The sequence below is a fragment of the Lagenorhynchus albirostris genome, chromosome 16 (genome assembly GCF_949774975.1).
Source record: "Lagenorhynchus albirostris chromosome 16, mLagAlb1.1, whole genome shotgun sequence".
Classification (NCBI taxonomy): domain Eukaryota; kingdom Metazoa; phylum Chordata; class Mammalia; order Artiodactyla; family Delphinidae; genus Lagenorhynchus; species Lagenorhynchus albirostris.
The window spans coordinates 52,750,157-52,765,064 of NC_083110.1; the positions used below are offsets into that span (position 1 = coordinate 52,750,157).

The 14,908-nt window shown below is 36.4% G+C and overlaps 1 protein-coding gene across 1 annotated transcript in view; it reads left to right on the top strand.

Moving 5' to 3' along the window:
- The window catches only part of CC2D2B (coiled-coil and C2 domain containing 2B), a 99,820-nt gene that overhangs the window by 24,192 nt on the left and 60,720 nt on the right, over window positions 1-14,908 (top strand). The window contains exons 11-14 of the mRNA XM_060125367.1: window positions 4,892-4,989; window positions 9,483-9,623; window positions 14,362-14,467; window positions 14,663-14,781. Of these exons, the coding sequence (XP_059981350.1) occupies window positions 4,892-4,989; window positions 9,483-9,623; window positions 14,362-14,467; window positions 14,663-14,781 (464 nt within the window). The remainder of the gene's footprint in view (window positions 1-4,891; window positions 4,990-9,482; window positions 9,624-14,361; window positions 14,468-14,662; window positions 14,782-14,908) is intronic.

Genomic DNA, 14,908 nt, shown 5'->3' on the forward strand with positions numbered 1-14,908 from the left:
AAATATTAGTGACCTTGAATCTCTCATCAAATATGAAGAGTGTTAGTCTGAGAATGATTGATCCAAGTAGTCATCTAATGACGTCATAAAGGGTACATAAAATCTGAAGAGAAATCGAAGGAGTACCCACTGATTATTTTTATGAATTTGCACCTCTCATCTAGACTCTGTGCTGAGTTTTTGATACATGAGCATTTTGTTAACTAGTGTTCTCTCTGAAAAGATATTTTGATAGGTCTCATTCAGCTAATTAATACAGTTAAAAATAAATATTTAGTGAGGTATTTAGCTAAATATTCAAAACTAATAGAGTCACCAAGATATTCCAATAAGCTGGAAATGAATTGTACCTTAATATGTCTGCCTTTTAAAATACAAGTGCAAAAACTACAGGACTTAATCCATTTGATTGAATTTTCACATAGCAATTGTGTAGGAGAACTTAACAGATGAAGCCCATGAATTAATAAGGTCAGAATATTTCCTAAAACAAATATTGAATATTCTAACTTTTAGTTTAATATGACCATTGTTTTTATGAATGAAGGAATCAACTCTGAAATTAAGATGTAGGTCATTGAAAAAGTGACTTGATTTATAGATTTCTACTTAATAGACAGTTTTCCAACAGTATTGTATAATTTTTGAAGTCTGATCTAGCAATATCAATTATATTTCACTAGAGTACTATCTATTACTGTACATAAAAACTCTACATTTGTTTTTCATGTAGCATGGCTCTCTGTATAAAATAACATTTGGGGATCATTATTTGTAACATGTTTTTTATTATTATTATTATTTTGATTCTTAGGAACCCAAAGTAATTTCTTAGCTGATTTTTACTTTTCTTCAATTTATTCTCTTATGTGCACATAAACATTTTCTCCAATTTCCTGGTAAATTGTAAAAAGAGAAATTTGGTAGGTCATGTTCATGCCCTTCTAAAATGAAAGAGGAGAAGAACAGTAGGGAGGAGGAGAAAAGGCCAAGTGTTACAGAGTGTGTCCATTGGTCTCCTACCAAAATACTGATTTATAATGTATGTATCCTTTTAGTCCGTTGGTGTGAAATGTATGGCTCTGCTTGTTCTCAGTGGGTTCAAACCAACTTCAGAGTAGTGGGAAACTCACTGACATCCAAGGAATTCTGAAACTGGAATATGTCCCTTTATATGAGTATGAATCTCACTTAAAGAACAAGGAGAAGTGCTGCAGACAGTATTAGAGAGTAGAAAGGATCCTCAACTTGGCAGCATTCTGCTATTTTTCCCTCTAGTTTTTTTTAAATTACACAAGTAATACAGGAGTACATTCTCATTGTAAATGATTCAGTGTAGAAGTTTCAAAGTGTGAAAGACCTACTTCAATCTTCACCTCATGGTTTGAACTACAGCTTTAAAGTTCTCTTTTCCATGTATCTGTGTGTATACATATGCCATGATAGTTTTCAGCATAAATTGGATCTTCCCATATGTATTATTTGGCAACTTCGTTTTTTAAAACTAATTCTGCATCTTGGAGCTTTTTCCATATCACTATATATAGACCCATAATATACCTGTATTTTAATATGTTTAATCACTTCCCATTCACGACACTTAGGTCATTTCCATCTTTTTATGATTACAAATAATAAAGCAATGAACATCCTTGTACCCATATATTCGAGCACACAAGTGAAAACTTCTTTCACACAAGTGAAATCTAGGCTAGATTCATAGAAGTGATATTTTTTGGTCAAGGGTAAGGGTGCATGAAGTTTAAATTTTATTAGAGAGTAATGAATTGCCTTTCCAAAAAAGGTTTTCAGTTTGAATTTCCACTGACGGTACAGGACAGACCCCACTTCCCAGAGTTCTAACCAGTAGTTGATATTACTTGCCCATTTTTCTGTAGCTTTGTGTATCTTTATAAGAGTTTTCATATATATACACATATACGTATATACACATGTACACACATACACACACACACTGGATGTAAGTCCATACAAGATATATGTCTTTTGAATATGTCTTATATATTTTTGTCCCATTCTGTTTCTTGCTTTTTAACTTCGTTTTTCTTATCTCTTGGAAATACTTAAAATTTTATGGAGTCAAATCTGTCAGTTTTTATCTTTGGGGATTTTAAGTTTTGTTGTTCATTTACTAAGCTTCCTAGATTTGTATCAATTAGCATACCTTTGGTTACAACTCACAGAAAACTCTCTCTCAATTGCTTTAAACAATAGGGAAAAAGTATTACCTTCTGTATCAAAAGTCCGAAGTTAGGGCAGCTCTACAGTTGGTTAATTTGATGGCTCAACAATATCATCAACAACCCTGGCTTTTCTCTCTTTCTAACCTTCATCTTCAGAAAGTTGACTTGGTTAGCTCTTCTCATGGGAACTAACAGAGTGGCTGCTCCAGCTGAAGGCATGCTGGCCAGACACACAATATGCAGCCTAGAGTCTCACTTTGAGAGCCCTCTCCAACCTTTCCCTTACACCACAGCAAATTTCCCCTCATGTCTCATTGCCTAGAATTATATCACATTATCATGCCTAAACCAGTCACGAGAGAGAAGAATGACACCCCTGGGCATGTATCTGGAAAAGATGAAAACTCTAATTCAAAAAGATACACACACCCCAACGTTCATAGCAGCACTATTTACAATAGCCTGGAGATGGAAACAACCTAAGTGTCCATCATTGGATGAATGGATAAAGAAGATGTGGAAACAACCTAAGTGTCCATCATTGGATGAATGGATAAAGAAGATGTGGCACATATATACAATGGAATATTAGCCATAAAAAGAAATGAAATTGAGTTATTTGCAGTGAGGTGGATGGACCTAGAGTCTGTCATACAGAGTGAAGTAAGTCAGAAATAGAAAAACAAATACCATATGCTAACACATATATATGGAATCTAAAAAAAAAAGGTTCTGATGAACCTAGGGGCAGGACAGGAATAATGACGCAGACGTAGAGAATGGACTTGAGGACATGGGGAGGAGGAAGGGGAAGCTGGGACGAAGTGAGACAGTGGCATTGACATATATACACTACCAAATGTAAAATAGATAGCTAGTGGTAAGCAGCCGCACAAGGAGATCAGCTCGGTGCTTTGTGACCACCTACAGGGGTGGGATAGGGAGGGTGGGAGGGAGGCTCAAGAGGGAGGGGATATGGGGATATATGTATACATATAGCTGATTCACTTTGTTATACAGCAGAAACTAACACAGCATTGTAAAGCAATTTTACTCCAATAAAGATGTTAAAAAAAAAGTCTTTCTATATATTCTCCTAATAATGCGTGTGTGATATGTAATTTCTAGCTTTTTATTCTATCTAGAGTTTATATCTGTGTTTTCTGAGGTCAGGCTTCAACTCAATTTCTTTCCCCTAAAAGGTTAGCCTATTATTTCTACTGATTTAAAATTCTGCCTTTATTGTAAACCAGCTTCACATATTTACATAGATTTAAGGACTATCTACTCCACTGACTTATTGGTCTGTTTCTGCCCTGTTTTAATTACTATGTTTAATTATTAAATTATGATGTGTAAGGACAAGTGCCTCCTTATTGGTTTTTTCCTAGGATGTATTTGCATATTCTTATAGAGTTGATCTTCCATATGAACCTAAGAATTAGCTTGTCAACTTCTATTTTAAAGATCCTATTACCAAGGCTTCCCTGGTGGCACGGTGGTTAAGAATCCGCCTGCCAATGCAGAGGACACGGGTTCGAGCCCCGGTCCAGGAAGATCCCACATGCCGCGGAGCAACTAAGCCTGTGCACCACAACTACTGAGCCTGCGCTCTAGAGCCTGTGAGCCACAACTACTGAATCCCGCGCGCCTAGAGCCCATGCTCCGCAACAAGAGAAGCCTGCACATCTCAATGAAGAGTAACCCCTTCTGAGAAAGCCCGCACACAGCAACGAAGACCCAACGCAGTCAAAAATAAATAAATAAATAAAATAAATAAAGATCCTATTACCAAAATAATCTAAAAAAAAGAAAGTGGATACATGTATATGTGTAACTGATTAACTTTGCTTTACACCTGAAACTAATACAACATTGTACATCAACTATACTCCAACAAAAATTTTAAAAAAGATCATATTACCATTTTTATTGTAATTGCATTGTTATATTAATTTTGAAAGAAATTTTATCTTTATAAAATTTGGGTTTCCTCATCTAGGAATGTAGTATGTCTTCACATTTGTTGAGGTCTTCTCTTATGTCTTCCACTAAAAGTTTATATCAGTTGACTCTAGTCGTGGAGTTGCCAGAAACTGTCGCTAACTGCGATAGACGACTTCTGCACATTTTAGGGTTTTGTTTCCTCCGGTTTTATTTCTCTGTCGATATTCTCTGTGGTTATTTCTGTCTGTTTTATACTTTCCTCCATATATTTTGCTGATTTTATTTTACTTGTTATCCTATGTTGTTATACACTTATTTTATAGTGAGATATAGATGTGTTGATATAATTATAAAATACATGTATAGGTATGGTTGTGATGATGGTAGTGGATATGATAAAGAGAGATAGATATCTTTTCTGTAACCATGGGATTTTAGATAGAAGATAAGATAGATGCCTGTGCTCAATTATCATCTTGATTGATTGGCATTTCTTTATATTAATTGATTAATTACTTAGAAGTTTCAAGGTATAATGTTTGTTTCTTAGACAAATATTGAGGCTCTTCTCAGTTCTGCCCCAAGGTGCTTATATAAAATATATTTTGGAAGACAAGACAGTAATATACAAAAAGTTATACACTTGTGCTTCTGCTGCTCATACCTAGACCTACAGGTGAATTGGCATGATGGTAACAAGTGGATGAAATGTACCAAAAAAGCTCTTTTCTTTGTTGTAGCTTAAAGCACTGAAGGATGCTACCAAATTAGCAAACGAAAATTTGGAAACAAGCCAGCTGACCAGAAAATCTTTACAGGATTATTATTGGCAGATAAGGTAGGTTTTAGGCCATTCATGTATTCATCAAGCATTTATTAAGTAATTTCTTTAGACAGAGTATAGTACAATGCTATGGATGATATAAAATAAGAAAATAACAATATCCTTACTCTTTTTTTAAAATTAAAGTATAGCTGATTTACAATATTTTGTTAGTTTCAGGTGTACAGTAAAGTGATTCAGTTGTATTTTTTTCAGATTATATTCCATTATAGGTTATTACAAGATATTGAATATAATTCCCTGTGCTACACAGTAAATCTTTGTTGCTTGTCTATTTTAGGTATAGTAGTTTGTATCTGTTAATCCAATACTTCTAATTTGTTCCTCCTTCTCTCCTTCTCCCCTTTGGTAACCATAAGTTTCTTTTCTACATCTGGAGTTTGTTTCTGTTTCGTGTATAGATTCATTTGTATTATTTTTTAGATTCCACATATAAGTGATGTCATATAGTATTTGTCTTTCTCTTTTTGACTTACTTCACTAAGTAAAATATTCTCTAGGTCCATATGTTGCTGCAAATTACACTATTCCATTCTTTTTTATGGCTGAGTAATATTCCAGTGTGTGTGTGTGTGGCTGTGTGTGTGTATTTTTTTTTTCTTAAGCCAATCATCTGTTGATGGGCCCTTGGGGGTTGTTTCCATATCTTTGCTATTGTAGATAGTGCTGCTATGAACATTGGGGTGCATGTATCTTTTCGAATTAGAGTTTTCATTTTTTCTGCGTATATACCCAGGAGTGGGATTGCTGAAGATCCTTAGTCTTTAGGCAGTTATAGAAATGGTTCCAACCTTTTGTAAAAACTCATTTTTGTGTGAGAATATTTCATAGAGGTGTCACATGAAGTAGTTTTACAGTCTATTTTAAAAAAATACATGTTGATTAAAAACTACTATGAGCTTATTAATACCTTTCAATTGACTTGGATTATATTTATCTCAAGTGTTTGTATATGTTTGAGAATTAGTCCACATACACATATGTGCAAGATATATTATTAATCCCATCTAAAAACAATACTCAGATAGTATATAGAGTTAAGGACCCCTGTAAAAAACGTGATCTACAAGTTGGGAATCATTGGCTGATAGACTTGTTGGGAAGAGAGGTTAGGAAAGAATAAAATAACTGGAAAAATAATTTCAGGACAACACATGATTATGTGTCAAGGAATCTTCAAAAGCAAGAAAGCTCTCTGGGAGGTACTTTTTGGGTAGAAAGTTAAACTATGCACAAAGATATGACAACTGTGAGAGTGATTTGATAGTTAAAGAATTTCCCTGACTCTCTGCCCATTGACCTGAAATGGCTCTACAAGCTCTTAACCACTAGAGGCAAGTTGTTTTAAATAATTGGTTTCCTAGAATAACCTAGTTAAATGCAAACAATATTACTTGAGGAAGTTGACATACGTCTTGTACAAGTACTGGCACATAGTGAACTCTCAATAAATGTTAGTTGAATGAGTGAGTGAATGAACAGAAACCTTCAGTATTTACAAAACAAACGAGTGTTATTTATAAAATTAACTACAACTTAAGGCAAAGAACAGTCATGGCATAAGGAACACAGAGCAAGTAAGGAAGGATTGAGGAGCAAAGAGAGTGGTAAATATGTGGGTAAGTCTCAATGAACAGTCACGTAGTGATATAATGATGTCTTACAGGGTATAAAAATATAGAGAGAGTTAAAATATAAAACTTTTAGGGCTTCCCTGGTGGTGCAGTGGTTGGGAGTCTGCCTGCCGATGCAGGGGACACGGGTTCGTGCCCCGGTCCGGGAGGATCCCGCGTGCCGTGGAGCGGCTGGGCCCGTGAGCCATGGCCGCTGAGCCTGCGCGTCCGGAGCCTGTGCTCCGCAACGGGAGAGGCCACAGAGGTGAGAGGCCCGCATACCGCAAAAAAAAAAAAAAAAAAATATCTTCCAAATCAATTGAAGAGGAAAATAGTATAATAAGAAAACACTCAAACGATCCAAAAGAAGGCAAAAAAAAAAAAAGAGAGAGAGAAAAGGGACTGTAGAGACTGATGAGACAAGGGGAAAGCATAAAAGAAAATGGTGGAGTTAAACCTAAATATATCTAAGTGAGTTAAGTGATCCATTTTTATCTAGACTGGATTAAAATAATTGGATTTTTTTTCTGGAATTTTTCTTTGTGGCACTTATGTCCGAATTTTATTTTATTTTATTTTTATTATTTTTGGCTGCATTGGGTCTTTATTGCTGCGCACGGGCTTTCTCTAGTTGTGGCGAGCGGGGGCTACTCTTCGTTGCGGTGAGCGGGTGGCTTCTCTTGTTGCAGAGTACGGGCTCTATGTGCATGGGCTTCAGTAGTTGTGGCACATGGGCTGAGTAGTTGTGGCGCATAGGCTCAGTAGTTGTGATGCACAGGCTCAGTAGTTGTGGTGCACAGGCTCAGTAGTTGTGGCACACGGGCTTAGTTGCTCCATGGCATGTGGGATCTTCCTGGACCAGGGCTCAAACCCGTGTCCCCTGCATTGGCAGTCGGATTCTTAACCACTGCTCCACGAGGGAAGCTCAATAATTGGATTTTTAAAAATCCAGTTATATTTTATTTAGGAGAGACTTATCTAGAACATAGGGATATAGAAAGTTAGAGAACAAAATAATGGAAAAAAATATGCCACATAAACACTAACAAAAGAAAGCTGGCATAGCTAAGTTAGTATAAGATAAAATAGATCTTTAAGGCAAAAAGCTTTACTAGAGCTAGAGGGCCACATCGAAATATATGGTTTAATTCACACGTGTGCATACACACACACACACACACACACACTCAGACATATACATATATGCATATCATAATATGACTTCAAAATATATAAAGCAAAATTTGACAGAAATATAAGGAAAAATAGAAATTCACAAACGTATTGGGCAATTTTAACACATTCCTCTCAGTAATTGATGGAATAAATAAACCAAAAATTCTCATTAAGGATATAGAAGATTTGAACAACATGCTTAATAGACTTGACTTGGTGTATTTGTAGAATATTGTATCTAACAACTGCAGAATACCACTGTCTTCAAGAACACATGGAACATTTACAAAAATTGACCTTATGTTATCTCAACAAATCTCAGAGTCTCAATATATTCAAAGGACTTAAATCATTTAGTGCAGAAACCCAACATAAAAATGCAAAAAATATTGCTAGGAAATCTCTATTTGTATGGAAATTAAGAAATACAGGTCTAAATAATTTGTTAACCAGAGAAGACATCATATTGATCATTGGAAAATGTTTTGAATTTACTGATAAAAAACTACTATGTATCAAAATTTGTGAGATACAGCTAAAATAATTCTCAGAGGAAAATTTGACTATTTAAATACATATATTAGAGAAAAAGAAAGGTTGAAAATTAATGAGCTAAGCATCTTTCTTAGAAAGCTAGGGAAAAGGATAGAAGGAATGAAATAAAGAGAACAGAAATCAATAAGAAAGCTAGGATAGAATCAACAAATCCAGATGTTTGATAAAAAATTGATAAACTTGGGACTTCAGTTTATGAGGTTATATTATCCTGAAATTAAAACCTAACAACAACACAAAAAATACTGCAACCCAATTTCATTCACGAAATATGCTAAACAGAATTTTATCAAATAATATAGCTAAACTGTGGTCATTCCAGGAATGCAAGGATGATTTAATATTAGAAAATCAATCAGCATAATTTGCCATACTATAGTGTGTTTGCAAAGTCAGGAAACCAGTAATAGTATATTACTTCAGCATCCAAATAATCTGCTCACTACCCGTCAGGCAAAGTACCTCTAAATTTGAAGCAATGGTTCTAATTGTTAATCTGAAAAAATGTATAAGAAATATACTACAGAATGTCCAGAAAATCTGGAAATACATGGATGTTAGCAGAGCACTTTAGAGTAGTGAAAAATCTTTAAGAGGTATGAATCTCTAAATGGAATTACATTCTCTACATCAAGATGTGGGTAAAATGAAAAAAAAGGAAGGGTGGGGGGGCCCAGAAGAGTTAGTACAATACATTCTTCCAGGCCATTTGTAATGACTTGTACTGTAGTTCTAATCCACTAACATATTTTTAAAAATTTATTTGTTTTTGGCTGCATTGGGTCTTCGTTGCTGCGCGCGGGCTTTCTCTAGTGTGGCGAGTGGGGGCTACTCTTCATTGCAGTGTGTGGACTTATTGTGGTGGCTTCTCTTGTTGCAGAGCACGGGCTCTAGGCACGCAGACTTCAGTAGTTGTAGCACGCGGGCTCAGTAGTTGTGGCTTGCGAGTGCTAGAGCACAGGCTTAGTAGTTGTGGTGCATGGGCTCAGTAGTTGTGGCTCATGGGCTTAGTTGCTTTGTGATATATGGTATCTCCCCAGACCAGGGCTCAAACCCATGTCCCCTGCATTAGCAGGCAGATTCTTACCTACTGCACCACCAGGGAAGCCCCACTAACATATTTTTAATCTAACATTATTGTAGGAATACAAAACGGCTCTATGACTTAGAAAAGGAAAAGGACTTCTCCCTACTACAGAGTATATTATGGACCTGGAAACAGATGAAATCCCTTCGACAACGCCAAGGGTTTACAAGCACCTCGATAAAGTTGCAGTTTCAGAGGTGAGTGGCTGCTCTATTTGTTCTTATAGGTCTCCTGAGGAGCTGCCCACGAATAACTGGGAATTCAAAGTAACTTGGAAAAGAAAATCCAGAAGCTAGTCAACTATTTGACATAGTCAACAAAGAACTTGTATCTTGAATGTATAAACAATACTTACAACTTAATAAGACAACTCAATTTAAAAATGGGCAAAAGATTTGAACAGACACTTCATTAAAGAAGGTATATGGATGGCAAATGAACACAGGAAACAATGCTCAACATTATGTTATGTCAGTAGGGAAATGTAAACTAAAACCGCAATGCGATACACTACACACCTATTAGAATGGCTAAAATCCAAAAAAAAAAAAAAGAGAAAAGAATAGAGAGAAGAAAGAAAGAAAAGAAAAAGGCAATAACAAATGCTGGCAAAGCAACAGGAACTCTCACTGATGGCTGGTGGAAATGCAGAATGGCGCAGCTGCTTTGGAAACAGTTTGGCACTTTTTGATAAAGTTAAACATAGACCCAGCAATCATACTTCTAGATGGAACATGTAAGTCACAAAAACGTATCTAGTGGAGGAGATAGTTACAAATTAAAAACTTTGCTTGTTAATCACTTCTTAAGCTGTTTGTGAACCCACAGTGAAATAACTGGTTCTCTCCCACAAGCCGTTGTCCTGGGTCTTTTGTTTTTCAAAACTATAAAAGATTAGTATAATTTCAGGCAATTAAGAAAGATGTTTAGCTTTGTTGATCTTTTTTCCTGCTGTAGTAGTTTTTAACAAAAGTGCTTCTGACAGTTTCTAAACCTAACCCAGCATGGACTTTGTTTATCTTAGGCTCCTGAATTCATGTAAACTTGCTGACTTGCCTCTCATATTTTAAACCGGTCTAATACACTCTTGCGTTATGAACCCCTCTTCAGAAAAGGAGAGTCACAGATGCAATAAGCTTGTTCAGAACAGTAGCTCTGGACCAATATTCCTGCTCACCACCTACTCTTATTCTACTAAACTCCAATCCCACTTGAGGCCCTTTGCATTTGTTCCTTCTGACATTTACCATTCAACTTTCCCCGTGGACTTTGGCTTGGGTTTGCCTCTCCAGATTGCTCCTGTAGACTTCTGAACTAAACCCCACAGTGTCAGTGATGAGTTTGGCCGCACAGGACTAGCTAGCCCCAGCTACACTAAAATGGGGCATTTCACTTGATCAAAGTATCATTCTTTTTTTTTTTAACATCTTTATTGGAGTATAATTGCTTTACAATGTTGTGTTAGTTTCTGCTGTATAACAAAGTGAATCAGCTATATGCATACATATATCCCCATATCCCCTCCCTCTTGCGTCTCCCTCCCTCCCACCCTCCTTATGCCACCCCTCTAGGTGGTCGCAAAGCACCAAGCTGATCTCCCTGTGCTATGCAGCTGCTTCCCACTAGCTATCTGTTTTACATTTGGTAGTGTATATATGTCAATGTTACTCTCTCACTTCGTCCCAGCTTCCCCTTCCCCCTCCCCATATCCTCAAGTCCATTCTCTATGTCTGCATCTTTATTTCTGTCCTGCCCCTAGGTTCTTGAGAACCATTTTTTTTTTTAGATTCCATATATATGTGTTAACATACGGTATTTCTTTTTCTCTTTCTGACTTACTTCACTCTGTATGACAGACTCTAGGTCCATCCACCTCACTACAAAGAGCAAAGTATCATTCTGATCAACTAGAAAAGCTGATGTTTGAAGGTGCTCCTGGGAACTCTGTTTCCAGGCTAGGTGTATCACCAGCAACCTCACCACAGGCCTTCACCTTGCGAACCCTAATTGAATAAGCTTGTAGCCAGGCCTATGTGAAAGACAGTACTTATGACAGGAAGACCTGGGACCTAGACACTAAGCTCAGCTTATCTTTTCTTCATATATGTGGTTTTGGGCATATTGAATTTGATAAGCTTTTGAGACATCCCTAAATAAAGCAACTGAATGGGCAGCTGGTTGTATGGTTTGTACTAGAAAGAAAAATGCTGAATTTTTATGGCAGAGTAATAGTAATTGAAGCCATGCATGTGCATGAGTCTGCTTAGGAAGAGGGTAGAGAATGAGATGAAAAGAGGGCCGAGAGCTAAATCTTGAGAAACTGCCTTGAATGGCTTGATAGAGGAGGAGAAACCAGAGGAGGGACAGAGAAACACCAGTTAGAGTGTTCTGCCACAGAGGCAAAGAAAGGGGAGTATTTTAAATCGGAGGGAGGGTTAATAGTGTTTAATGCTTCTGAAGTATCAGTTAAGTCTAGGACTAAAAATGTTCATTGGATTTCCTCACATGGAGGTTACTGATTGAGAAATTAGAGCAGGTTTGATGAAGTGATGGTGGCAGAATAAAATAGCAGGAAATTGAGGATATAGTCCTGTCTTCTCATTCAAGCAATAAATTTTCCTTGTCTCACGCTACCAACACTACATTAAACTTAGAGAAACTGCCTGGGTACGTAGCCACAGACCTTGTTGTAATTTGGCTACTGAACCCAAACCACAGCACTGGTAAGTAGCACGGTGAACCCAGATTCCTGTATATTGTCTTCACCTGTGTTCTCTGTTAGGCTCCTACTTACCTGGAAGGGATCCAGATAACTGTCAAAGGGGCTTTTAAAAGATATAGAAAGAGCAATCTATTCAAGCAGGAAAATCCATGTCATTTCCCAGAGCTACTGAATAGAAAGGAGGAAGCTATGGAACCAAGATCACTGTCTCAGTGATCTCCTCAAAAAGAGACTGCCTGTTAAAACACCTATTGTCTAAGTACTGTACATTGCCTAAGTTACTCTACACTGGAATCACCTGGGAGAGATCTAAAAACCACTATTATGATTTAGTTGGTATGAAGTATGGTCTGGGCATCAGGAACTTTAAAAATATCCCCAGGTGAGTTTAATATGTGACAAAGTTTGTGAGCCATTGGATTAAACAATAAGTTAAATGACTTTCATATTGATTACCCTGAATCAGAGGAAAACAATAATAATATTTGTTGAGTGTTTGTTATACTCCAAGCACTGGACTGAGCACTTTACATGAATTAGTGCATTTAATTCTCATAACAACCCAATTTTCAGATGAGAAAAGTAAGGCATAGAGTACTTAAGTAACTTGCCCAAATTCCATAGTGTCAGTAATGGGTCTGGGCTTCAACACAGGTAGTCTGGTCTCTAGCCCATATAGGTAGTATCTACACTAGGTTCCCTATATTTTACTGCAAAAGGCAAAAAGCATATGATATTTTACAATGATAATGAGATATACTTCACATACCATACAGTTCATCCATTTCAAGTGTACAGTTCAATGGTTTTTAGTATGTTCACAGCACTGTGCAAGCATCACCACAATTATCATTTTATAACATTTTAGGCACCCCCCCCCCGTAGAACTACCTTCCTATGAGCAGTCACTCCTCACGTGTGTAGATATAGTTTTTGTTTTTCTTGGGTATATACCTAGGAATGGAATTGCCGTGTCATATGGTAACTCAGTGCTTAACATTTTGAGAAACTGCCAGACTTTTCCAAAGCAATTGCACCATTTTCTATTCCCAACAGAGTATATAATACTTATCAAAGAATCTCCTTTTTAAAAGATTAAAAATAAAAAACTGAACTTTGAACTGAAAAGAATAAAAAGTCAACTCCCAGACCAATTATTTTCTGAAAGGGTTCCAGAGAACTGGGGTTTTGCTGGACTACTAATAGAAGAGGAATAACAGTAATACCTACTTCATAGGGTTGCTGTGAGAATTAAATGAGTTAATATGTATAAAGTACTTAGAATATTGCCTGGCATGTGCTTAGTAAGTACAATGTAAAAGTTAGCTGCTGCTACTACTAGTAGTAGTACTGGTGGTAGTAGTAGTAGTGGTGGTAGTAGTAGTAGTTGTTAGTGGTAGTGGTGGTGGTGGTGGTGGTACTAGTTGTAGTAGTGGTAGTAGTAGTAGTTGTTGTCGTTGTTGGTACTAGTTATAGTAGTGATAGTAATAGTAGTAGTTGTCGTTGTCGTTAGTGGTGGTGGTGGTAGTTGTAGTAGTAATAGTAGTAGTAGTTGTCATTGTTGTTAGTGGTGGTGGTGGTGGTGGTAGTTGTGGTAGTGGTAGTAGTAATGTCATGAACTGCTTACTGTTTATTCATAAACCCCAAGGAGTATAACTGAGATTTACCACTTAATATTCCTATAGTGTCCTGCCCTTACACATGCTCATGTTCTCACAGCTTAAAAAATATGAGAGGGACTTCCCTGGCAGTCCAGGGGTTAAGACTCCATGCTTCTACTACAGGGGTCATGGGTTCAATCCCTGGTCGGGGAACTAAGATCCTTCATGCCATGTGGCACAGCCAAAAATTTTTTAAAAAATATGAGAGGAAGCAAAATGAGAGGAAACATGGCATGTGCCCTTAAATTTGTGTCTTCCATCCCCCTTGGTTACTCATTCTCACCAGAGAGGTTTCTTGATGTCCTTAGAAAAGGCTGAAGACACTAAGTAGGGAGAAATCTGTGAAAACTAAGAACAAGTTTATGAAATTTTATGTATATACATATATATGTGTGTGTATCATATTGATAATTTCCTTGGGATGTAAAATTATTTTATGTAAGAAATTGTGGGGTGTGTGTGTGTGTGTGTGTGTGTGTGTGTTGGCAAGATCTCTAACAACTCTCAAATCCATTATTCCTGCTTTAAATAATTCTATTTATTATTAATTAGGATGAAAATGAATAAATGTGATGAACAAAAACAAGAATTGTCAAAAATATATGAGACTCAGAAGAAAACTGAAGGAAAAGCATTTAAGAATGGGGAGAAACCGGAGGTATTTATATTGCAAAATAACATTCAACTCATCTTAACTAGTTATAATATTTGTTTGGTAGAATAGGAAATCTTGGTATTTGTAACAGTTACCCAAGAAAATGACAAATATAAGAAATAAAGTTTAATTTTAAGAATAATTGTCCTAAGCAATGAACTTACATTATAAATTATATATTTATTTTTCTGTTTCTAGAACTTCTCATATTTAGCTTCAGAATTTGAAGAAATAGATACTGAAAGGATAAATCCAATTACCTTGATGCCACAAATTTCTTTCACAGCAGAATTAACAAACTTATCTAGATGTTCACTGTAAGCATTTTTAAAGGATTATTTCTTCATTATATATTGTCTAGTAATTGTATTGTTTTTTTAATAACGTTAGATTTCTTGAGTGAGTACCATATACCAGGCACTTAGCATGCTGAGTTTAAAAAAT